The sequence below is a fragment of the Passer montanus genome, unplaced genomic scaffold, assembly GCF_014805655.1.
Source record: "Passer montanus isolate IOZ18808 unplaced genomic scaffold, ASM1480565v1 scaffold155, whole genome shotgun sequence".
Taxonomy (NCBI): Eukaryota; Metazoa; Chordata; class Aves; order Passeriformes; family Passeridae; genus Passer; species Passer montanus.
In genome coordinates this window covers 730393-757052 of record NW_024362605.1, presented here as the reverse complement: position 1 = coordinate 757052, position 26660 = coordinate 730393, and the positions used below count along the sequence as shown (strand labels likewise).

The 26660-nt window shown below is 47.5% G+C and overlaps 1 protein-coding gene and 1 non-coding gene across 2 annotated transcripts; one reads left to right on the top strand and one right to left on the bottom strand.

The window, feature by feature from the left end:
- Positions 1 to 10539: 10539 nt before the first annotated feature.
- On the bottom strand, positions 10540 to 26214 carry LACTBL1 (lactamase beta like 1). Its single transcript, XM_039702342.1, has 7 exons — positions 26155 to 26214; positions 23548 to 23689; positions 21637 to 21746; positions 18610 to 18767; positions 16520 to 16767; positions 13346 to 13451; positions 10540 to 11518 (listed from the first exon to the last, which is right to left on the bottom strand). Exons 2-7 carry the CDS (start codon positions 23651 to 23653, stop codon positions 10540 to 10542), a joined length of 1707 nt encoding a protein of 568 aa, XP_039558276.1. The 5' UTR covers positions 23654 to 23689; positions 26155 to 26214.
- On the top strand, positions 17488 to 17561 carry TRNAN-GUU. The gene has a single exon. It is a non-coding gene; the product is annotated as a tRNA-Asn (tRNA).
- Positions 26215 to 26660: the final 446 nt, after the last annotated feature.

Sequence of the window (26660 nt, the reverse complement as noted above, 5' to 3'; positions counted from 1 at the left end):
AAATTCATACCTTTGCCAGAAATGTCAAAGTTTATCCTGGATCCATGATGAATAATAGGGAAAATAAATAGTATTGTACAGAATCCCAGAATGATTTTGGTTGGAAGGAACCTTTAAGCCCATCCAGTTCCACCCCCTGCATGGACAGGGACACCTGTCACTATCCCAGGGTGCTCCAAGCCCCACCCAACCTGGCCTTGGACATTTCCATGGATGTGGCAGCCACAGCTGCTCTGGACTGATAGTGAGGAGGTGGTAAAAGTGCCTTAGATACAATCAAAGCAACTTGTTTGTTAGCAAACTCCTTGGTATAAAATTAATCTCATAAAGCTGCTGATTTTGCCAGATGGGCCCATTGTTGTTCCATTCCTGTGGAATTCCTGACCGACATTTCACAGTATGCCATGAGTTAAAAAGAGAGGAGGCAGGGGAAGCAGGCGCTGGGAATGGAGTACCTGGGAAGTGGGTACCTGGGAAAGAACAACCCCCCCTATTAGGAAAGAAACACCAATCCTGGCAAAGTCAGATGAAAGCTCTGCATCTTTTGACATTGATTCCCAGGGCGAAGACACAGGAACAGTGAGATCTCCACCAACACTGCCTCAAATATGGGCTGGATCTTCAGCCAAGAAAGCTGGAAGGCCTCCAATCCCTCACCCCAAATGTGTCTGGATTTTTTATAAAGAGGCTGAACATGGGTTGCAGGAGGGAAGACCATGGGCAGGGTTTGTTGTGGTTCCAGGAAGGTTTGTCAGAATGTCCTGAGTGCTGCCAAAATGCCGAGCACCAGAATGGGGATTGGCCCCAAATTTTCCATACTGGTGGGAGGGGAAAAGCATTAATCAGATGTACTCCATGACTCTCCTTCCCATAGAAGGCAATACTTAGATACTGTGGGTAAATTCTGCAAAGCCAAACCCCAGGTTTAGAACCTCAGGAAGAGCTGAGCAGAGGATCCTTATGTCCTTGTACCACTTTGCTCATCATGAAGGCTCAAGTCCCAGCGTTTTAGAAATGTTCCTACTCTTTCCTTCAATTCTAAATTGGGCTGATCCAACCTGGCCTCAGGAATTTCTGTGGACGATGGAGCTCCCACTCACAGCACAGTTCCCTACACTAGATCAGGGTGGCTGAGACTTTACCAATCCAAATATTGAATGGAATATCCAATGAGAGGGTGGGGGCACCTCACCTCTTTGGTGACCCGTGCAGGGGGTGCAGAGAAATCTGGGGGAGAGAGCTTTTCCTAAAAGCCACCTTGAACATCCCAGGCTGCAGTTTGTGACTATTGCCCCTTGTTGGACTGTGTGGTACCACTTAGCTCTCTTCTGTCCTCTTTGTCACTGTCCTCCAAGTAGATGTAGGTGCTGGTAAATCCATCCTTCAGCCTTCATCTGATTAACCCAGCTCAGATCCCACCACCTGTCCTTGTACTCCCTGTGATCCAGGCATAACCATGGAAGTGTATCGTCCCTGGAAGTGTCCAAGGCCAGGTTGGATGGGTCTTGGAGCACCCTGGGATAGTGGAAGGTGTCCCTGCCCATGGTAGGGGCTTGGAACAAGATGGACTTTCAGCCCAAGCCATTCCATGATTCCATGATTGTCTTGGTCATCCTCCAGGATCTTCCTGGGTTGAGGGAAAGAAGCCACAGAGGATGCATGGTGAGGCAATCAACTAGAGAGGTTTTCTCAAAGAGCTGAGAAGTTATGGCTGTGTTCTCCTGGAACACTTGGCCCAAGTGCCTCTCAGTCCTGAACCGGAGGGTGAACCCAGGTCGGATCTTGTGGTCTTGATCTCCTCTCCACAAGAGCTCAGCTGCTCTGCACTGGACACACTTTGGGTGCTGGGTTACTGACAGAAAGAGATTTGCATTTCTCTGAAACAAAGTTTATAGGAAGTTTATGGTCCCTTTCAGAAAATATCTGATATTTTCCAATCAAGGCAAAGCAGCAATTAAAGGGGGTGGACCCTTTTATACTGCACTCCTGGATGTTTTGATGCTTTGCAAAGGTCACACTGCTCCCACTAATCTTCCTTTGTGGATGGGAACGGGGCCAGTTCTGGTTCATTTATTGTGCCATGTATTTTTTAAAGCTGAATTGTTTATTGTGCATCGGATTTTAATTTGCTTGGTGGTTTCCTGGGATTCTGAGTTACATTATTTGTCGGGAAAAGGGCTTTGTAAAATTATAACTACTGGGCCCAGTGGATTCCCTGATGTAGCACTTCAGTGCAGATATGCAGAGATTACAAAATAATCAATCAGTGCTCAAACAGAGCATTGTGAGGTGTGAGGATTTCCTCACAGTAACTGGGATAGGAAGGAGTTTCGTAGGGAGAAACTGCAGACAGCTGTGAAGGGCTGAAATCTCCATCCCAGTCTTCAACTCCTCCATGAGAAAAGCAATATTGTGTCTCTAGATGACTTCAATGTCTGCATCAAAGCTGGGCAGAGAAATCCTCCCAACAAGCAGCAGGTCAGGAGTTCCTGTGGTCTCTTACATCAAGAAATACATTCTAGAAAGAGAATATAGTGCTGGATAGGATAATTTTTTAGGACAAGACAGAAATGAGAAAGAATCTGAGAAAAAATCAGTGTTCAATGTCTTGTTGGGTGAAGAGAGTCTGTGGGGCTGAGTAGAGACTTGGCCCAGGGACTGTGTTGTAAAGGAATTGAGGAATTTCAAAGAATTCTGTTGACTTCTGAGGTCACCACTCAAATTCTGACTGTGCTGAGAGACCAAGAGAAACACTGACATCTCAAAAGAGCATTCCCTGTGAGCTTCCCCCACATCTAACCATACTGCTAATTTTGTATTTTTTGATAATAAAAGCCCCTTGAGCAGAGCAGCAGCAGTGTCACAGAGGAGCACTGGAGTGGCCTTGAGCACTTTGCTCACACTGAGTCCTCCTGTGAGGGCCTCCAGGGTGGTTGCTGCCCTTACAGGCAGCTCTGTACCACCACTCAGCCCCTACTCCTCTCCCACACCTTGCCACACCTGCTGGCACTGCCAGCCCCTCTCCCACGCCTTGTGCTCAAGTATTTCTCTTTTTTCTTCTTCCTCCTCCCTTTCACCCTCCATTGGTGGAACCCCCAGTTTTTATTGGATTAGTGTGCTGTTCCAAGCATTCCTTTATTCTGAGAGGGCTCCAGGGGCCATCCTTGCTGGTGGCCACAGTGTCACAGCAACACCTCAGCTCACAGTGACTCAATCCCATCACAGGAATTGTCTGATGTGCCCTGCCCTTGCATGAGGAGTAACTGCTGGCTGCACCCATGACTGTCTTGAGCATTTGTTTTCTGCACCAGGGAGCCCTGGGTGGCTTCCAGGACATGCAGCGTGGCCTGGCTTGCTTCCATCCTGCTCATGTTCCAGGCTGTTGGAGCGACAGATTAAATCCCAGCTGCACTTGGGCAGGAGCACTCTGTGGGGCCCTCTCCCCCTGTGCCTGTGAATCTCCCCTGCAGGCTTGGTTCAGATTTGTTCTCTTCCCAGCTCCTCAGAGGCTTCTGCACTCTCTGAGTGCTCCTGCCCTGTGAGCCCTGAGCTCACACCCCACACAAGCTCCTGGTCTCTCCAGCAGCACCGCAGCTCCACGGCAGGGATCACTCTGAAGACACCCCAATCACCTCACAGGAACCTCACTCTGTGTTTCAGACACGAGTGGGTGTCAGGACAGAGGGGTGGTACCTGAGCTTCCTTCAACATGCAAGAAAAGGATAAAGACAATAGCCCTGATGCTGAAACCACTGACTCCTGGATGAAATAAATCCTCTTCCATGTATACGACAACGGCAAGTGGTTTCCCACTGCCAGAGGGCAGGGTTAGGTGGGACATTGGGAAGGAATTCCTGGCTGTGAGGGTGGCGAGGCCCCGGCACAGGTGCCCAGAGAAGCTGTGGCTGCCCCTGGATCCCTGGCAGTGCCCAAGACCAGGCTGGATGAGCCTGGGATAGTGGGAGCTGTCCCTGGCCATGGCACGGAGTGGGACTGGATGAGCTCTAAGGTCCTTTCCACCAAACCTGTTCCATGTGTGGTGGTTCTCTAGATCAGTCAGTGTTGGCTGGGAACATCCAGGAAGGTTGCCATCCTGGGAGCCATCCCAAAATCTGTGCACATCCTTTTTGGGGACATCTCCCGTTTTTGGATTGACTGTCATGGCAAACAGTGGCCATTACCCTGATGAAGTCCAGCCCCTCCTGACTCTCACAAGTCAGTCAGGAATCTCAGCGGATACAGGACTGTATGTAGCATCAGATGGCACAAGGAAGGCCCAGACTGAGATCTGAAATCTTCCAGCTTGGACAAATGAAAGGGAAGCTGGAGGCTCCTTTTATTTCCTTATCTCTTTATTTTTTCATGTTTGTTGCTCTCCAAAGCCCCTTGACTGGTCTTTTCCCCACCTCCCCAGACAAGTCTTTGTATTAGTTCTCAGTGCTCTTTCCCTGTGTCCCATCCTCCAGCCAGTAACTCCCATCAGTGTGTGAGGTGTTCCTGAGACATTTTATGTCCCACTTTGTCCCAGATTTCCTGGCAGGCAGCAGGGAACCTGCGTGGTGTTAAGTGATCTGAGGCTTTTGTGCATCCTCACAAGGAAGGAGCACCAAGGTGCAATGGCAGGTGGGGACCCCGAGTGACACCCCTGAGGGGGCTCCTCTCTTACAATAAACCCAATGTCAACAGATTTTTGGGAGTGATGGGGCTGAACCCAAAACAACAGCAACAAAACACTCTGGCCAAGAGAACTGACACTGGAATGGTGAAGATTTCCCCAGTTTTACCAGCTGCCCAGGAGGAGCTGTGGCAGCTTTCTTCCACAGGTTGTGGGAAACAGCCTATTTGTCACCCTGGAATTGACCTGCTCTTCGCAGCAGAGCTTGTTTCTCCCAGTTTGGGGGCTGCAGGGCAAAATATTTTCCAATTGCCTGTTTGGGAGCACTTTGCTCCCATCTTTCAGATTTTGGATTTAACCAACTGCGTTTCTTACATCTTCATCAGTATGGCTGATAATTAGCTGGAAGTGATTGGAAATTGTGGCTGGACATTTTTATATTCGGCTCCCTCTTGTGCTCATTCCATCCTCCTGCTGATTCCTCTCTTCCCATGTTTTTCCACAACCTTTTGCCAGCAGGATGCTCTCACATCTCACCCACAGTGCTCAGGTGGAGCTGAAATTAAACGAAATGTGCCTGCCCATCCCTAGCAGAAATATCACTCCTTGGAGGAATAAATTGGGAACTAAACAGGAGCTGCTGCCAGGCAGAGTTGGCACCAACCCACCATGCTGATAATTGGGTTTGCATCGGGAATGGCTGCCAGGGGAGGCTCAGCACCTGCCCAGAGCAGTTACAGCCAGACCACGAGTGGAAAGGAGGGGGAGGAGATCCTTACCCTGTGCTGTGGCACTGGGCAGGGCCTGGGCTGAAGAGAACAGAGTAGGAATGATGGAGAAGTGTGAGAGACAGACACTCCAAGGATGCCAGAATCCCAGAGTCAATTAGGTAGGAAAAGACCTTTGAGATCATTGAGTCCAGCCTGTGACCTGACACCACCTTGTCACCCAGAGCATGGCACTGAGAAGGACTGTTTGACATCCCTGTGAGAGGCTGCATGGCACAGGTCACTGCAGACTTGCAAGTTCCACCCAAATTCCTTCCAACAAGTTTGGAGGTGCAGCAGGACTGTCCTGATGTGTAGGTGTTCTGTCTTGTGATAATCTTTGTGTCGTGCCTTGGAGTGAATGCCCAGAGCTCTCAAAATGCCATGAAGCCAGGAACCTTTGTGTTTTCTGGGAGACTCCCAAGTGCCCATGGTAAATAATTAGACCCTTAATTACAGCTTGCATACACCATCTCAGTGATAGCTTGTGACTGTGCTTCAACTATGCTATATTCCCTCAATTCCTGTTTGTATCTGCAAAAGGGCCTGGAATCCTGCCCAGGGGAAAAGATTTTTTTTCTTTCTGTTTTTATGTCTTTGAGTGTTTCTGGGCATGAAACATCAATTTACTTTTATTGTTTTTTCATAATTTTTGTCAGCTTGGCTAGTGCTGGAGACTGTAATATAACTGCATTTCAGCTCTGCCTGTGCAATAATTCTACCTAGACCATTAAAACCGTGTTTGCTCATTAGCTATGAGGGGCTGGGATGGGTGTGCCAGAGCACTGCATGTTGAGGAAAATGCATTTTTCAGGACAATGTAAATGTGGATAATGTGAATTTGGGTGATGTGCTCCTCTTCGGGCTCTGAGAGAAAAGGGATGAAAGGTGGGGGTTCCATGGGCTGGAGGGACAGGGAGCTTGGAGCAGTGAGGGCTGGGGATAATTGGGACACAACTGCAAAAGAGAATGGGAGCAAAGTCCTCATCAATGAGGTGTAGCTGCAAGAGAGAATGGGAGCACAGGCACCCCATTATGCATATCAGATATCAGTGTGATCCTCACCTGAGCTGATAGTCCTGAAGGCAGAGTCCTTGCAAAGGGGAAGAAGTCATCATAACCAATGTCAGGTTAGAAAGGGACCACAAGCACTGCCTTGTTTTGTTTTGAGCTGTTAGTCTGTGAGCCTCACGTCTTCAGGGCAAGGGTGGTGAGCTTGTCCTTACCTGAGAACAGGTTCTGGAAGTGTTTCCCTTCCAACTGAAGAGGTGCTCATGATGGGCCTGGGTCCATCCCAGCCAGCTGGGGGCTGGGGATGTGTAGAGTGTGATTTGTCAATTTATCCCAGTTCTGCCCTTTGACGTGAGAGGAATCCACTCCACTGACTGGAGTCATTAAACTCACTAAGAAAGGAGTTCAAAGGGTTCAAAGTTCTGAGATGTAGGTGTTTATATTTTGCCAGATTATTCTCATTTTTAGTGGTCCAGAGTCTTTTAATTTGTAGAGTAACTACAGTTTAAGGGACACTATTACAATATTATGTGGTTTCATTACTGCTCCTTGGGGCAGAATTTGGTCTCTTAAACCAATAAAGTGAGTTTTGTTTTTGTCTGTTTTTGAATGCTGGGAATGCTAATGAAGCATTTTTATTTGTTTGGTTCCCTGATGAGTAATTCTGAAAACATTTTTAAGCACTGTGTTTCTATAGGCTGTTGCAGACACATTGAGTCACTTTTTAAAGCACAGATTCAGTGAAATGTGAGCAGATGGGCAGAGTTTGCATGTTTGTTGTATGGATTGTGGAGCCAGTCTCTGACATGGGTGAAATAACAGTGGGGTATTTTTAAATTCAGCAGCATACACAAAAGCTTAAATATTATTCATAATTGTAACTTAGATTCTGTAAAAGTTCAAGTTAAAAAAAAAAAAAAAAGGCAAATTCACACAGAGCTGTTAGAGCTGGTGTAAAACACCTGCTAATTGAGTCAGGTCACCTCCCCCTCCCCTCCCTCCCAGTGACAGAGCAGGTTCTGCTCTTCTCAGGATGCTGCTTTGGCACAAACTTACAAAAATAAGTTTGGGCTCAGGACTGTGACTCTGGCTGCTCCCCATGACTGGACTACCCCTAGAACTTCACCTTTTCCTGTCTGCCATGCACAGCCTCTCCCAAATCCTCTGTACAGATCTTTCAAGGTCCCCTTTCCCCCCTCTGTGTCAGGGAAGGCTCTCCTGCCCACAGTGAGCTCCCCTTCACCTTCCCAGGGTGAGCCAGGCTTTGGTGAGATAAGCTTTGCTGCAGCTCAGGAAATGAATTTGACTCAGTAGTGGCAAAGAACATGATTTACTGTTAATGAGAATGAATTAGAGCCCCCAAAATGTTGGTGAACAGGTGTGAGGGTGACCCACTAGAAAAGACTTCTTGGTGTCTGCATTTGTGATGGAAAACTAAAGCACCTCCAGCTTTCCATCACACAGATGGAGGTTGTCCAGTGTGGTGTTTCCTCCTGGCCAGTGAGTGACATGGGATATAAATCCTAAATTTTCTTGGAAGCTTTTGAGGATAAACAGTCACTTCTTTTGTTTCAGAGCAAGAAGGACAGCCTCTCACTGGCTCATAGCCCTCACTCAGAAGAACCAGAATTAGACCACTCCAGGATCTTGCAATCAGACATCCCATCCCAGGGACTTTGACATATGTCAGGAGTGTCATGGCAGTGATATTGTCCTCAGGAAATCAGCACCAAATGTGCCTGCATTCATCCCTCTGGGCATGACCACACAGGACAGTGGCATTTCCACAGGTTTTATTGCTGATGGTATAGCCCAGACTAAATATTGAACATATGGTGTTGTACAAGGTATGGGATGTGATCTTCTACAAAGTCCAGAGGAAACCAACACAGCAGCAGCTCTGTAAGGCAAGGTTTGCATGGTTCCACGTGCTGATCAGGGAACTGAAACTATCTGAGAAAAGGCAGGGAATTTCTGGGCCTTCAGTGATGGTCTCTTTATTCACAACTGAAGCTTAAGAGCAGCTCACAGAGTGAAAACACTGAGAGAACCAGAGAGAAGGGATCAGAGAGGGTTTTTTTCTCATCCTCTCTGAGACATGTCCACATCCAAGAGTCTGTGTGAACCAGCAGCAGCAGGACATTGCTCTGCAAGAGGGTACACTCATACCAGAACATGCATTTGGAAGGGTCTTTGACAGTGCAAGTTTCTATAAGACCTTGTGCAGTGCCCCTGTCACACTTCCTTCTGGATTTCCATGCTGTGCAGCCTCTGCCATGCCCTGCGGGTTGGATATTCACGTTAAGGTCAGAACTATCCTGCCCTGCCCCTCTGCTTGCTTTTATTTCAGCTCCACCCAGGGCTGAAATCACAATATCCCCTAATTTTGGAGAGGCATTGAGGAGCCAGGATTGTGCAGTTGTGGTGATCCTGTCTGCCCTTGTGCCTGACATTTTCCTCATCACAGTGAGGTAGTGTTGGCCATTGACAACTTCAAGGTCATCGAGTCCAAATGTTCCTCCAGCACTGCCAGGGCCACCACTAAACATGACCCCAGGTGCCACATTCACACATCTTTTGAACACCTCCAGACATGGTGGCTCTACCACTGCCCCTTCCAATGCCTGAACACTCTTTCTGAGGAAAAAAATTTCCAAATATCCAACCAACACTTCTCTTGGTACAATTTGAGGGTGCTTCCTCTTGTACTGTCCCTTGTTCCCTGGGAGCAGAGCCTGACCCCCTGGCTGCCCCCTCCTGTCAGGGAGTTCTGACCTTCCTATCAGAAGGTCTCCCCTGAGCCTCATTTTCTCCAGGCTGAGCCCCTTTCCCAGCTCTCTCAGCTGCTTCTGCTGTCCCAGACCCTTTCCCAGCTCCATTCCCTTCTCTGGACATGCTCCAGCCCCTCAGTGTCTTTCCTGTCAGGAGGAGCCCAGAACTGACCCAGGATTTGTGGAGGGGCCTCACCAGTGCCCAGCACAGGGGGACAATCACTGCCCTGGTCCTGTGGTCACACCATGGCTGGGACAAGCCAGGTGCCATTGTTTTCTTGGCCACCTGGGCACACCTGTGCTCATGTTCAGCCACTGTCACCAGCACCTCCAGGGCCTTTTCCTCCTGGGCAGGAGTTCAGTCACTCTGCCCCACACCTGCAGCACTGCCTGGGGTTGGTGTGACACATTTCCCTGTCCTGCCTGCCTTGGCATGGCATGAGCACAGGAAGGGATAACGAAATGCACCAGTGGCTCTGTAGGTGCAGGGGCACTGTCGCCAAGGTGGTGCTCCCCAGGCTGATGCATTTTCCCTCAGATCTTCACTCCCAGCTGCAAAAACCCAGTGGGTACGTTTGCAGCCAGACATCCTGCTCCAAACATACAGAAAGGTTTCCATGATTCCTGAATTTCCACACCATGCTCACACACTCCCTGGATACTGAGAGTGTCACAGAGCTGAGTCCCGCTGGAATATCCCACCTTATGTTCCTGTGCCTCTACACCCAGCAGTGAGCTTCAGCTTCTACACTGCTCCCACATCCTTTGAAGAACCAGCCAAGGAGTTCACACATTGCTCTGCACTTTTAAAAGTTTATGATCCAGGAAAGAAACAGACCCTCACTTCCCAGGGATTCCAAGCAGGGCCTGGTGTCACATCGGTGCCATTGTTTAGCACATAATGCTTTTGGCAAACCCAAGTAAGGGATTTTTTTTTGTGATAGACAGGCTCTTGAAAAGCCCTGGAAAAATCCTTGGACTGATGAAGAGACATTTTCTGAGAGACCCAGGGAATTCTCAGCCCTTTGATGATAGCAGTTGATCACCACAGTAGTCTTCAAATAGACAATATAAGAGTGGACACTTTAGTGTCTGGCTTTGTTTTTATGGCATCCAAACACATCCCTCCAGCACATTCCCACTTCTTTTTCCTGCAGGTGTGTCCAGGTGCCAGCTGGCCTGTTGTGCACTGCTGGGGGCCAACGACAAGTCATTAAAGTCATCTTAAAAGTGGGAAGGATTTGTTTGGCAAAAGAGTCCTTTGCCTCCATCCTTCCCTTTGGAATGGCATCCACAATGCCACACAGGCAGGAGAGTCTGGTAAGACACAGATCTGGAGCCAGCTCCCAGGAGTGGAGGGAAGAGCGTGGAATGTTTAGCTGTAGAACACGGGCTTGCGCAGGACACGCACCACGTTGTAGGTGTTCAGCCCCGGGGCGTCAAAGCCAGGGGACAAACCCTTGCGGTCGAAGGGGTAGAAGTTAAAGAGCTGCCCGTTCTGTGTCTCCAGTGAGATGGAGGCAGAGCCCAGGTGCAGAACACATGGGAACTCCTTGTCAAAAACTACTTGGAAAACGCGATCTTCCAGGTGGTGGAGCTTGATTGTCCGATACTTTTCAGGGATCAGCTCTTCCACATGAGGCCCAAACTGCTGCATGAGCAGCACCCCACCAATTCCAACTTTGATCTCATAGAAAGTCAGGTTGGAATAGGTGTAGTAGCCAACATAAGGAATTGGGTTTGGAGGAGGAACCAAGCTTTTGTCGGCCTCTCTGAACGCTGTCTCCATGGCAGGGATGAGATACTCGTATGTCTGAGACACAATGTCCCCACCCTGTGGTCTGGGCCCTGCCATCAGCACAATGAAGCTCAGGCGGAGCTTGGGGATGAGAGAGAATGTTGCTGAGTAACCATCAAGGTCCCCATCCTTCCTGATGACATCATATCCCAGCTGCTCGTTAATCTCCCAGGGTGTGCCTGTCTTGTTAGCAAAGTATTCCACAGAGCACTTGAACAGAGGTGTCAGCATCGTCTTCACCGTGTCGGGCTCGAGCAGCCGGCGGTGGTAAGTGCCCAGGAAGACCATGGCCAGCTTGGCCAGGTCGGCAGCCGTGGAGTACATCTGGCCAGAGGGCCGGTACCAGCCCAGGTCGTAGAGCGGGGCTGGCTGCTGGCTGCCGTAGAAGCCCACGGCCATCTGGGAGCGGATGGGCGCCGTGATGTCGAAGCCCGTGTCCTCCATGCCCAGGCGGTCCAGGATGTTCTCCGAGATCCAGCGCTGGTACTGCCCGTCAGCTGCGTGGTCAGCCAGCACGTGGGCCATCAGGGAGAAGGCCAGGTTGCTGTAGTGGCATCTGGAAGGAAGAGGAATATATTTGGATCAGCTGTTCATCAGTGGTATGCAAAATCAGTGGCTGGGTCTCTCTTCTTTAGGGAAAAATTCACATTTTATGGAATGGCAGATGAACGGGAGACAGAGAAAAGCTGCATGTTGTTGCCATGATTTGTTGTTGAATCAAGAAACAGAAATGTTTTATGTGAACATCAGCAGAGCTGTTCAACCCTGATGTACAGAGAGCTGGAGATGGAAAAGAAACAACTTCTCTATATCTGCATAACCTGACTTGCTGTTTATAATTGTTCACCATCCATTCTTTTTAAGAGCAGCGTGGAGAGTTCCAGGTGCTCACCTTAAAGGTCTCAAAATCCTGGGTAAACCTCTTTGGGGATTTGCCATGGGATAATCACTTAGATACCTAAGCTACCATAAGATGGTAAAAGCACTTAAAGAGCACTTAAAAGCCCACAAAGCAGCATCCAGCAATGTGGAATCATTAAAGAAACTTGAGTACTCCAGTCTTTAATAACCATCAAGTGATTTAAGTCTTCAGAACTGAATGAAGTTTAATGGCATGAAAACATGAAGGGGCATTTTTTAAAAATACATTTTCAAAATTCATTAAATTTTCAAGCCTGTTGGTTTTTTTAATTGTGTGAAGCCACGCATCTCATTGAGACCTATTTAGATCATAAATTTGGCACCACTTCAACCTTTTCCAGCTCATTTAGTTGAATAAAAGCATGGTGAGCATATATATTCTGACCCTAAGAACAATAACATTCTGTATGTAAAAGCTTGCATCTGAAATGGAGCTGAATTTCAACATAGAAAAATATGTTAAAACATCTGTATCAGTGAATGGGAACTTCCTTTGGGAAGAATGATCTGTTAGCTGGGAAGCATAACCAGGGACAAGGAGAGAGAGTGAAAACTGTCAACATATCAATTAATAAGGTGTTAGAGAATGTGAGGGGATGTCCTTATTTATCTTCATGGGAATAATAAAGATACCAATGGAGATAAGTTACAATAACAATAAAAATACCAAAGAAGAAGGTGGTATTAAATTCTAAAATCCTTTAAGGAATATCTGTTGTAGCCTCCTACATGACATGGGACAGAACTAACACAAGTGAGTGGTAGATCCTCAGCCATCCTGCATAAATTATTTCAGGCTGTAATTAATTACCAAATGATTTTGCAGTCTTAGAAAGTTTCTTCCCATTTAGTTTGAATCCTTTCCCTCATCTGTTGTCCATTGGATCCTGTTGAAGCCTGTGAGGAAGTGTCCAAGGCCAGGATGGACAAGGCTTGGAGCAACCTGGGACAGTGGAAGATGTCCCTGCCCATGGCAGAAATGATCTTTAAGGTCCCTTCCAACCCAAATCAGTCTGGGATTCTATGAACCCATGATATTTTTGTGTGTTTGCAACCCAGGTACAGACTTTTAACAGGATACAGGAATTGAAACAAGCATTCATAGACCTTTTTGATAATTTAGAGACACACAGCTCACCACAGGCATGATTTTAACAGAAACCTGTGATGATTTAAACCATTTAAATTAAAGTCCCTTTCTATTTTTGAAAACCTGCATCATTTAAGGCTCATAAAGTGAACTATAGCAGTTTAATTTGGCTCATCTGGGCTTAAAATACTAAACCAAACCCTGAGACCTCCAACAGTCCCTTTTTCCCAGCCTCTGCCAAGTGTGTGGGGAGTTGGCTGATTCCCTCCCTTTGGGAATGGCTGCCTTTACCCACCAGTCATGCAGGCTGGGGATGGGGCTGAGGGTGGAGAACACATCCAGACCAGAAGCTCCTAAAGGAATGTGTCTGACCTGGTTCCTGGGTCGGCCACCAGGACGTCGTCTTTGAGCAGCGCGAGCGCGTCCTGTGTGTTGCCCTTCCAGAGCAGGCTGGTGGATCGCAGCCTCCTGGGCAGACCTGAGCCATGGGGAAGAGAGAAATCATGGAATGATGGCTCTGGTGAAGACAGAACAAAGGCGAGATTCAACAGCAACATGGAAGCAGCAGTGATGGACACGAGAGCTCTGGGAGCACAAGGGCCTGCTCCTGCTGGGCTGCAGGACGTGGCATCAAGTCATGGACTCCTGACTCTGGCTTACATAGGTCCAACCCCAATGTCAACTCTGGGCTGCTGCATCTCAGTGAAAACACCTCAAGGAATGATGGAAATTATCCTGGATCCCCAAGTGTGGTTTGGAAGAGAGGAGCAAATGGGGTGTTGGGAAATCCCTGTATTTCCATGTGACTGCATCCCCTTGACTACAAATGTGTATAACAGCTCCCTTTAACAGGATTTCATTCTTTACACTTCACCACAGACAGCCTAAACTTCTCTGGACAAGTCCAGGCTTGGCCTAAAGTATTTTTATCTCCCCCCTCATCTTTAGCAACATTTATTCAGGGTTTCTGAATATAGAAAAAAACAAGGTTCTTTCCACTTTTAATTATTCAGGGTTTCTAAATGCAAAAAATATCAAGTTCTTTTCACTTGTCATTTCTCACTGAACATGGATTCCCTAAAATTTTTTGCTCAGTACTTTTTTAATCACCCCAGCTCCTCTGCACAGGATCTATGGCTTGCCTAGGCCAGAACTTGGATCACTTTTGGAATGGAATCCTTGCTGCCATTTGCAACTTGTTTTGATGTGGATGTTTGGGAGGAAATTGGGAAATGTATGATTTTGACAGAAAAATTACTCACAATCGTGTGCTCAGTGACCGTGTCTTAGTCATGGATTCACTAAGGATGGAAAAGCCCTCCAGGATCATGGAATCCAACCATTAACCCAGCACTGTCTGTCCACCACTAACCCATGTTCCCAAGTGCTACTTCTCTCATTTTTTTAATGCCTCCCGGAATGGTGACCCCACTAATTTCCTGAGCAATCTTTGCTAATGCTTTACAACCCTTCCTCTGAAAATTTTGTTTCTAATATGTGCTCTAAGCATCCTTTGGTGCAACTTGAGGCCTTTTCCTCTTGTCCTGCACCCTGGCAAGGCTGAATGAGGCTCCATTCTTTTGTGGCAGCAATACTTGTTTTCCTCAGCTGGCCTGAACTTGGCATTTGAGCTGGAGTGAGGGCACTGTTCTGTCCCTGCTCTGGGGTTATTTGTGCAGCTGCATGACCAGATAAGAGATGCACTGGCATCTTCCAGTGGACAATGGGCTCCTTCATGGTGTACCTGCCCCAGTGGCAGCAAAGAAAATGTTGGAGCAGTGGGAGATTTCACCAGCTCTGTGACAGCAGAGCAGTGTCTCCTTGAGGTTCATTGGAAATGATAAACCAGAGCATAATATAATCCAGAGTCATTGATTTCTACCTCATGGGCTGCTAATTGAAGTGACAAGCACGTTGTTAATAATTTACAATCGCATCCCCTCCTGTCATTCGTGTGGACTGGAAAATCACAGTCTTAACAAGCTGGAGCTTCCCTCCAGCAATGGGCCCATCGGGTGCTGAGGAGAAAAACCTTTGGAGTTACTTCTGTAATATGCAATGGAGAGACCAGATAATGAGGATCTATTACAGATCAGTTTCCACTGGAAGAATTGAGATGAAACCCACTTTACAATGTGTCATGCAGTGGCTTTGATCCCAGTGCTAAGCAGAACTTATTCCTTTTCGGGGTTTGACACACGGCAAACGGAAAGTGGAACTGGAACATTCCTTTGATTTGCAGTTGGGATTTTGAAACTGTACATCTCCTTCTGCTGAATTGTCAGGGTCCAAGGGTTGGTGTGTCCTCTAGGGGTGCTCTGGGAAATTTGGGCCACATTCTAAAATCCAAAAATACATAGCAGCATAAAAGGAGCTGAGCAGGGGCACAAATCTAACACAGTGATGGAAGCAATGGAAGGGCTGCACAGTACAAGCAATTATGCCATGACCAGGCACTCTTTTGACTAATGCTCCTTACAACATTTCTGGGGTACACGTCACACCTCCCTGGGTGACAGGAGCAGTCAGAGCAACCTCAGGTGCTCATGAGAATCAGAGGGGACCAGGCAGAATTGGTGCCCCTGCACACCACACCAGGCTGGATGGAGCCACACCTTGTCTGCAGGGAGAGGGGCTGGGCAGGGATGTGGCCACTTTGGGTTGTTTATCTGCTTCTTTCCAGGTTTCAGTATCATTCCATTTTGGGGAGCCCTCATTTTCATATTGGCTTTCTTCAGATGGTGCTGTACCCCATCCTGAGGTCCTGCAAGTTGCAGACATGCTATTTTGATTTTAGGTCCTAATTTAGGGCATTTATTCCAATCTTGAAAAATGCAAGTGTTACAGAGATTGACCAAAATACCACACGTGATATCAGCACAGTCTCTTTGGCCATTACATTTTGTAATCCGTCAGTTAAGTATTAGCAGCTTTGTTTCAGAGAAAGGGTAAAGTTCTTAGTCTTGTGTGCTCCTTCTCCCTTGATGTATGAGTTCCCCAATTCTGAAGGTAGCAGCAGATTAACACTTCTCTGACAGCAAATGCCAAGCTATTAATAGCTCAGGAATCCCGGATCAGGAACCACACACTGACAGCTAAATTTAGCTCAGCAATCAAGGTCTTTCTATTCAAAGCAAAGAGATTTGACCCTCAACTCTACATCTCAGAAAAATGAGAGTGCTCGGGGCTGGAGTACAAAATACTGTTGTGCAATTGGAACCTGATTTCAGGTCATGGTAGTGAGTGAGCAGAAAGGAATCTGTGTTCACATCTGAGAGGAATCTGTGTTCACCTTGCAGGGGAAAAACTCCCTCATCTCAGCCCCTTTCCTGGCAGGTATCCTGGACAAGAGTTCCCTTGGGGCACTCCATAAAGCTGCTGACACCCTACTTGCAAGAGCCCTGCCTGGGAAATGCACAGTGCAGAGTCCAGACTGGGAAACAGCCTCCCAGCAGCATTTTTTTTAATTCCTGGAATATGGTCTGCTCCCTCTGAGGTGTCTGTCCAGGGCAGAGGGGCCCAGGGACACTGAGGGAGCTGTCTCACCTGAGAGCTGGCTGGCCATTCTGCGCAGGGTGACCAGGGATGGCTTCAGGGGCATCGAGCCTTTTTCCAGAAACACCAGGCCATCCGCTGTGTATCTCTGCTCTGAGTCCTTGAACCTGCCCAGAGGGTTCTTAATAACAAAGTTCTGGACATAACGCTCCAGTGGGTCATCAAGGGATGTGACTTTTCCTTCCTCCCACATCTTGTACAACATAATGGTGGGGAAGATCTTGGAGACACTGGCGATTCTGTTAGGGAAGAAACATTTGGAGAAATTTAGCATTAAGGAGCCCATGAATCAAGACGAAAGAAGAGATCACCATGATTTTACATGTGACACCTTTGCTCATTCCAGAGGGAATGGCTAAAACACAGGATTACATAAGCTGAGTCCTTGAACCTGCCCAGAGGGTTCTTAATAACAAAGTTCTGGACATAACGCTCCAGTGGGTCATCAAGGGATGTGACTTTTCCTTCCTCCCACATCTTGTACAACATAATGGTGGGGAAGATCTTGGAGACACTGGCGATTCTGTTAGGGAAGAAACATTTGGAGAAATTTAGCATTAAGGAGCCCATGAATCAAGACGAAAGAAGAGATCACCATGATTTTACATGTGACACCTTTGCTCATTCCAGAGGGAATGGCTAAAACACAGGTAGGAAGTTTGAATTAATATCATTAAATCTGAATCTTCATAGACTACAACACAACTTCTGAATGTCTCTAGCAGTGCAGTGGGCTGCTGATATCTTTCTATTCACTTGGCATTCATAAAATTACATAAATTGTAAATTACTGGTGAGTAAATACACTCTCACGTAGTTTATTGGAATTTTAGGGTTAAAATCACAGAATCGTTTAGGTGGGAAAAGACCTTTCAGATCATTGAGTTGGGCCATTTACCCAGCACTACCAGACTGTCCCTAAATACCAGATTCCCACAGTTTTTGTGCCTGTCCAGGCCGTCTCTGTGGCGCAATCGGTCAGCGCGTTCGGCTGTTAACCGAAAGGTTGGTGGTTCGAGCCCACCCAGGGACGTGGCCCTGACTCCTGCCCTGTGGCAGGGGGTTGGAACCAGACCTTGAATGTCCCTTCCAACCCAAATTATTCAATGGTTCTGGAAGAAAAATAGCACAAGGTTATTTTACCATTTGACAGATGGGGAAGAAGCAGATAATCACAGCTGCTGAAACTGTCCAAAATTGTTAATTCTGAGGACAAAATTTTATAGTCAGAGTGCAGCCCATGTTTCTTAGATAACACAGTTACAATTCACTGAAAATTGATCTTTAGAAGAAGGAAGTATTTCCTTTGTCTTGGTTTTTGGTTTTTAGCACACATTAAGAGCTTTATTCTGTCTTAACCTAAAAAATAACAGCCAGTATGAATTTGACTTCACTGGAAAAATAAATAAACCTATGGGTCTTTACGTGTTCTGCAGATATTCCAATATGAATTTGACTTCACTGGAAAAATAAATAAACTTATGGGTCTGCTTTATATGTTCTGCAGATATACATCCCAAACATCCGTTTTCCCTTAACTGACATTTATTATTATTTTTTAAATCCTGTGGCACTGTCTCCTCTCTGCTCTCCAAATCTGTGCCAACTCTTGGTCTTCAGGCTTGTGTCCTTCACATGAAACCACTCCTGTGTAAGGAACAGTATGTTTTCAGGTTCTTTAGGGTCATTGCTATTCCAATTTAAAATGTTGTCCGAATTAAATGAAAAAAATACATAAATAAATCCAAAGGAACTCAGCAATCCACCAGCATGTAACAATCTGGGGATTCGCTTTGTCTCATAAAGTTCCAGTGTTTTCAGGTTCTTTAGGGTCATTGCTATTCCAATTTAAAATGTTGTCAGAATTAAATGAAAAAATACATAAATAAATCCAAAGTAACTCAGCAAGCCACCAGCATGTAACAATCTGGGAATTCACTTTGTCTCACAAAGTTCCAGCATAAGCCAGCAGAGTTTCCTGCACAGACCTGCAGTTCGTGACGGCGTCCTTATTGCAGGTACCAGCTCCCCATAGGTGTGTTGCCCTTTCCTGGCAGTCCCAGCTGTGCCAGGTGTCTCACCTGTAGATGGTGTACTCGTTGGGCACCCCTGAGGCAGGGTCAGAGGCGTTCTTCTTCCCGAAGTTGCCCGTCCAGAGCACGGTGTCGTTGTAGATGGCGATGGCCGACATGGCTGGGAGGCCGGAGCTGTGCATCTTCTGCCGCAGCATCTGATCCACCTGGGGAGGAAGAGAAACCATGAACTCCCAAAAGAAGGGTCTTACAATGTATCCAGTCTGTACCAAGCAATAGAAGGCTCAGATCATCCACCCTCATTACTCCCAAGCACTCAAGAGTGATCCTATGAACGGTGTTTTGGGAAAAAAGTATTTTACCTGTTTATCTGTTTCTTCTAAAATTGCTTCTGTTGAATTATCCTGTGTCCTTTTTCAGTCTACATATCCACTGTGTAGATGAATGTGGTGCTTATGCTTGAAATATTTATGATTAAAACCAAATATGAACATGTAATAATTGCAATTTCTTGTTTTTTAATTTGTATTCTGCACATCTGTTCTTTGCACTGGTATTTCAGGGTCAAAGACACATGAGAAAAAGAGTTTTCAGATGTCCCATGACACTTCCCATCCCATGAAAAACTCTGGAGCTTGGGCTCTGTGTTGGTGTGATTATTTTTTCTCTTTCCTTCACAAATGGGATGGGACTGCTGGGATATGTTCCTTGAGCTTTCTTTGCAGCATCAGCCTCATTACGTGGTTGAGACAATAGGAAGATGGCAAAGCTCACATACAGCCAGCAACAACCAAAGATTTCTTTGTTATAGAACATTTAAAAAACTTTCTAGCCAATAGCATATGGCTAAATCTTACAGACAATTGTTTTAGCCAATTACTAAAAGTACACCTACTTCACACAATGCTTGCTTGTCTTCTTTCTATTAACAATACACAGTACTCCATCACTAAGCTTAAAACCTTCTACTCTCTTGCTAAACATATTTTCCAACATTCTTAAGGTCTATCTTAACCAAACATAAGATTCAAGCTATTGTTTAATGTCCTTGCTTGCTATACAATTTTAACTTTTTATACTTTCAGACTTTACAACTACAACTTAACTGTAAGTTTTCTGTTCTTTCTGTTTCTAAAGTCTACTTTTCCCAGTTTTCTAGAAATCTTTTTTCCTTTACTATTTCCCACAGGCTTCTGTTTAAACCACAACCTGAGAAACAGCTCTGAGCAGCTGAAGGGCTGTGATTGCTCCTGGCTCCCTGTTGTGCCAGGGCTGTGCAGAACTCTTCACTGAGCTGTACAGAACTCCTCATCAGCTCTGCACCCACCTCCTGCAAGCAGAATTCCTCAATCTTGCCCTTTTGGGACTTTTTCAAAGCAATGCCATCATCTTGCACATATCATTTGCATTTTCAAGCACAGGCTTTGTTTTGCACACCATGGTTAAGACATAAGAAATGCACTTCCAGACCCAGCATTTGAGGCAAGAAAAGCCAAACTGAGTCATGTCCTTGGGATCTCTTCACTGAATGGCCAGGGGAGGTGCACTGAGAGCAACAAGTGGAAACATCCAGCTTGTGTCCAGCTCTTCTGTCAGGATCCTTTGCCCTCCCTCCCCATGGACCAGTGGCCTACCTGGTACATCTGTAGATGTGTACATCTGGTGCCCCAGAACCTCCTGAGAAGGGGCTGGTCTCATGGAGACCATGAAAAGGGACTTTGGACAAGGGATGGAGTGCCAGGATGAGGGGGACTGGCTTCCCACTGCCAGAGAGCAGGGTTAGATGGGAAGGAATCCTTCCCCATGAGGGTGGGCAGGCCCTGGCACAGAGTGCCCAGAGAAGCTGTGGCTGCCCCTGGATCTCTGTCAGTGTCCAAGGCCAGGCTGGATGGGCCTTGGAGCAGCTGGGACAGTAGAAGCTGTCCCTGCCCATGGCAGGGGTGGCACTGGGTGAGCTTTGAGGTCTCTTCTAACCCATGTCAGTCTAAGATTCAACAATCATGGTCCTCCTTTTCTCACAGTCTGACCTTTAGACCTGTCTGACCTGCAGACAGGCAGACACTTCATAAAAGTGGATGTGAAGTGATGGGAATTGAAATTCCATGTGGATAAAGCCATGTGTGTGCAGGGAAACTGCCCAAACCTGGTCCTGAGCTCGCAGCAGCAGGACCTCAGGGCTGTGGTGGATGTTCCTAATGAAACATTTGCTCAGATAAAAAGGCAAATAAAATAGGAGGGATTATTAGAGAACTAACATAAAATACAACAGAAAACATAATTTTTTCACTGTATAAATTCCCGATTCACTTGGACGTTGAATATGGTTTGTTTACAGTGCTGATTGTCCTCTACTTGTGAGAAGGAGACAAATGAGAGAGCACATGATAGGGGCTAAAAATAGGGAATGTCCTGTCAGAGTATGATTATTCTTATGGTCCAGACAGTCAGAGCAATGCTGCAGTATTTCCTCAGAGCTCATGGAGCCTGCCTGAAGTTCAGGCAGTGCTAAAATGTCAGATCCATCTCATACTGAGAATATCATGACAGTGTATCACACCTTCTTCCAGACGGAAAGATACTTTCATCCCCTTCCCTTTCCCTTTCCCCTTCCCCTTTCTCCTTCCTTTCCTCTCCACTCCCTTCTCTGGAGTTATATACAAGCATATATTTTAATTTTTAAGCAGGGGTGTGGGGAAAGCCAGCAAAGAAAGAAAATTTGGCCCTGGCTGATGAATTTGAACTAGAGAGCACCTGAGCCAGGTACTCTCCAGGACCTCAGGGCTGCCTAACAGTGCACCAGATGCAAAGAGCCATTATTTTTTTGCTGGTGGAATCTCACCATACCTTCTGATGGACAAGTGATGATGTTTGACTATCCCAGCTCACCCTCTGGGCATGAGAACTGCTCACTGAAGGAGTTCACACATCCATTTCTAGGTTTGTGTGTTCTCCCCCTCCTCAATTCCCCACCTCCTTCTCCAGGATGTTCAGTGGCAAAATCCACCATCTCCCCTGTACCCCTGGAGAAGAGCAGCCAAGACTGGCGTGTCCCTCTGCTCCCTCCTCCCCACAGACCTTCTCCAGTGCTTCCTTCAGGATGGGGAGGGGGTGGTCCAGTGGGACTGGCTCAGGATAGCGGGGACACATCTGCACAGCTTCTGACCTCACCTCCATCACAGATGGATCTGCAAAACAGTTTAGGGTGACACAGGTGACCTCAACAGACACATGGGCAAGCTTGAACCTCACCCAGCAGCCACCATGAGCTTTCTTGCTTGCGTTGGCCTATGGGATACTTCTGCATGGGGAAGGGACAATGCTGAATTGTTTCTGTCTGATGTAAAACAGGGCTGGCAGGGGCACTGTGCCCTGTTATTGCTTATTCCAACATGGGATGGCACAGGATGTACTTCAACAAACTGCAACCTGGAAGAGTAAAGAACTGGGGCTGCAGAAGACTCTGGGGTACCTGGCAGTGGGTTTAGCCCCCTGGAAGGGCCTGCCCATGTCTAAAGGAAAGTCCGAGCTGGGGTTCAGGACAGCAGTGGCAAAGAGTCATCCCTGTATCATAACCTCAGAAATGGGACCAGGAGTGACCTGTGAGGGCCATCTGAAATCCAGCAGTAACAACACTGGGTAGGCCCCACACCCACTCCATTAGTTGTCTCCTGAATCAGCTGCATCCTCCACATCCCACAGACAGCTTACATTTTTGTGGCCAGCAAAGATCTTTAAACTTTGAGAGAGATGGTAACTCCCTTACTTGGAGGCACTATTTTCCTAGCTGATTCCAAGGTGTTCATAAATACCCTGCTCTGTCAGCTGGGGACAAAATGCCATCTTCTTGCTTACCAGGTGAATGTGAAGCATCAGAAATAGGAATGAGGAGAGAAATGGCAGTAGGAAATCTTGGACATGGACAGGGATGGACACACACAGCCTACAGGCAGTCTGGTACTCTGAGATAAAAATGTGTGGTTTGAAATCTTTTCACCCCTTGGTCTCTGAAATACTTCTAGCACCTTCATAATGGATTTTATGCCACCTTTCAGCTACTTAAAACTCTGATCCATTGACACTGTGTATATTTAATCCTCGTGTGTGCAGTGCCTTGAGTGGATTGTTGGAGTTTCCTATAATCAACAGAGGAGGCCAGGGAGATGCTCCATGGGCCTGAGCCCCTCTGGAGCCAGGCTGGGAGAGCTGGAGTGTTCTCCTGGAGAGAGAAGGCTCCAGGGAGACTTTAGAGTCCCTCCCAGGCCCTAAAGGGGCTCCAGGAGAGCAGGAGAAGGATCTGGGACAAGGGATGGAGTGACAGGACAAGGGGGGATGGCTTCCCACTGCCAGAGGGCAGGGATGGATGGGATATTGGGAAGGAATTCCTGGCTGTGAGGGGGAATGCTGAGGCCCTGGCATGGGGTACCCAGAGCACCTGTGGCTGCCCCATCCCTGGATGTGTCCAAGGCCAGGCTGGACAGGGCTTGGAGCAAGCTGGGATAGTGGAAGGTGTCCCTGCCCATGGCAGAGGTGGAACAGAATGGGCTTTAAGGCCCATCCAAATCAAACAATTCTATGATTGTTTGATTCCATGAATTCTAGTGTGAACCAGGGGGTTTAAGCCAGAACAAAGACTTGGGGAACAGGAAAGAGAGCAAACCCTGAAGCAGATGGTAAGGTATAAAAAAACCTGTTTCTAAACTGGAGTAACTAACTGTAGAAACAACAGGAAAAATAAAAGATAAAAAATGTAAAATAAAATGCCTCCTTAGCAGTTATCCAAATCTAGGCCAGGAGTGATGGAGCTTCTTTGGACACCGCAGAGTGACATGGTACCTCCATCAACCCAGCCTTCACCTCCTCTGTGGCTTTTCTCAATTGCACTCTGGGGAAATCTGTGTTTGGGGAAGTGCTCTTTAGGAAGGAAGCTTTTATTAGTCTCCAAATCTCTGTGCCCACACCATGACCAAGGTTAAACCCCCTACTCACTGGGCTCCACCTTGGGGAGGCTGTACTGCCACAGGAAGCAGCCAGTCATGGCCATGGACAGCAGGAGGAGGAAGACAACCAAGACATGGATCCACTTCACCTCCATGGCAGTGAGCTTGAGGAAGCTCCGGCTGCAGGGTGCCTGCTGGGAATGGAAAAGGAATGGGCTAGGAGAGAGAGAAAACACCTAGTGTGTCAGCTGGGAGAGAGGCCCCTGTGCTGGAGAACAAAGCTGCTGCAGGGACAGGACTCACCTGGTCTGGTGGAAGTGTCCCTGCCCGTGGCAGGGGGTGGAATGGCATGAGCTTTAAGGTCTCTTCATCCCGAACTATTCTGGGATCATTTCAGTACCATTGCTGCACCAGGGCAGGGCAGACCAGCCCAGGTTGGGGTAACTGGAACTAGAAATTACTTCCTGGCTTTCAGTGAGCTCTGTGAGCCATTAACTCTCCTCCCCTTGCTGGTTCTTGTGGAACACCAACCACTCCTTTTGCCTTCTCCCCTCCCTGCAGGTGAAGCTCATCATCCCAGCCTGGCAGGAGTCTCAGTTACAGCTCTCACTTCCTCCCTTCTCAATCACCATGACTTATTCCTGGATATCTTTCCAGCTCCTTTTTCCAGAGTCCAGCATCTGTTCATGGCAGCCACCAGCCAGACCATCTGAGCAGATCCAGCTTTTCTAGATGAATGATGGAATTTTTCACTCCGTGCTGCCCTTACCCTTCTCTGTTGTGCCTGTAAATCCCATTCTATCACGTACCATCTGCAAGCTTGGCATTTACAGATGCCATGTTTTGGAAAACTGCCTGATATTTGAGTGTGTGCAGCTCTCACAACACTGGAGACCATCCAGGTTGGTGAGAGAACCAGATCAATGTTGAAGAAAAACAAGGAACAGATGACAAATGAGGAGGTGCCTGAGCCTGAGCTGTGCTCCTTCACTGCCTGCAGGAGGTCAGGAGGGTGCTTTTGAAAGTTTGGCAATTAATGTTATAAAACATATGGCCTGCCATTTGCATCCAATATGCTCCACATTCCTATGCTGTTTCAGGTTGTCTGGACTCACTTGTAGGATAGACAGATTGAAATATTCCCTTTAGATTTCCACACAGCCTTTTTTCCCCCCTGTTTTTGAGATACAGGGTAGCTCATGCAAAAGCTTCTGCAAACCAACTGAGCCTTGTCACTCACAGCCAGGGAATGTGCAGAGCTTCTCCCAGACTCGCACATGATTCTGTGGATCCAGCTGGGTTTTCCAGCCTTCACTGCAACTCTGAGATGCAGTTCCACTTTCTGCATAATAACAGAAATATATAATAATTTTTCCTGAAAACCGTTAGCCTGGTCAGACATTCTATAGGAATTTCTGAAAGCAGCTTATGTCAGGTTCTTCCATAACATAATTTAAATTCAAGGATGACATAAGACTGTGCAGATGCCTTCAGACCCACTCACTCCTGAGCCTGCCTGAGCGCTCCAGGCCCCTATTCCAGCCTGTGACTTGTTTCTAAATAGGGGAATTCCATCCTCACACCAATCCCATTTTTGTTTGGATATATCACCCTCCTTCAGGGCCTTAGCGGGCAGGAGATTCCATCACCCAAGGAAAAGCCTGTGCTGAGATCTCTTTAATCCCCTCACACTGTGGCTCAGCGAGTGTTCAAGGATGTTTTCCTGCAGCAAGGAGTGGGACAGGGCCCTCTGCCCTGGAGTGCTCATGGGTGACTTTCTTGCATTTAGTCCCATCTTAATAACATTGACTCCTCCACCAATTTTCAGCTCCTGTGACCATTCTTCTGCCTCTTTCCTTGCTTCACTGAGAAGCCCTGCTTCCTGAGTGCCAAAGAACAAGGTGAGAAGACTATTTTGTGGTATATCCCTCATCTCATGGACTCCAGACTCCCTGGGCAACTAACTGAGGACACAAAGATACCGACTTTGAGCTCATCTTTTAGTCCAAACTCTCCTTTACTTCTTGTGGATCATGAGCACTCTGAAAGGCTTTTTTTCCTTCTCTGCCCTGTGATCTGGTGGGAATGCAAAAAAACCCTGGCAATACCATGGACCAGAGATATGAATCTCTCCCTTATTGATGGGACACCAGATACATGTGAGAAATACTCCTCCACCCAAGGAGATGCTCTACCCTCCAAACTACTTTTCAGGGAAAATACCACTTTTTCCCTGCACCTGGGAGACTGTCAGGCAAGCAGATGGATAGATGTCTATAAACCCTCATCACAATTCCCACTCCAGGACCTGTCTGGTCTCACCTTCCTCTGGTTTCCCTCTGACTAGTCTCTGTGACTGCCACTGCTCGCAGCACAGACACAGCAAGGCAGGGGGAGGGGGACACTGAGCTCTTAAACACATGCAAATGAATGCAAACACTTGCAGGAATGCGTGCACACGGCTTCCCAAGGGGACAGCCTAGCAGTAGGATACATTTTTTTCCCCCTGAGCTTTGAAAAATTAGCATGGGGAGAAAAACTGGGGATTCCCAATGGACCACCCAGGTCACTGTCCTGCCCCACCAGGGTTGCTCAGTCAAGGCACAGCTCAGCAGGGATTAGGGAGAGCCAGAAAGACCCCCAGCCCCTCACGTACCACCTCCAGGAGCTGCCTCAGTCCCAAAGGCTGTTGTCCTTCGTCCAGGCGTGTGGGCACTTCAACAGCCCCATCCTGGGCAGCCTCAGCCCCGGGCAGGGGGGAGCAGGAGCCCTGGGCATCTCCCAAAGGCAGCTCTGTGTCACGGGCAGCTGCTGCTCTGGCACTGGCTGGAGCAGCTGCCTTTCTCTCCCCACGAGTCCTGCTCCAGGTTTATCTTCCCAGGACTCCTGCTCTGGGTTTCCCCATCCATTTGGCCCATCCAGGCCCTCCTGAGAGTGCTGCTGATCTCCCCTGGGAAAGGAGCTTAAGTGACAGAGACAGCATGGCATTTGCACAGGAAAGTGCCTGAGAGATTGGATGTTAATTCTTCCTAATGCTTCTGTGCCATGTGTGTGAATCACAGCTGAAACCAGGAGGGCTTCACCATCTATTTATAGCAGCTTCATCTCCTCCTGACATCTGAACAGGAGGCGATTAAGCAGGAGAGGGCCAGTCCCCGAGTG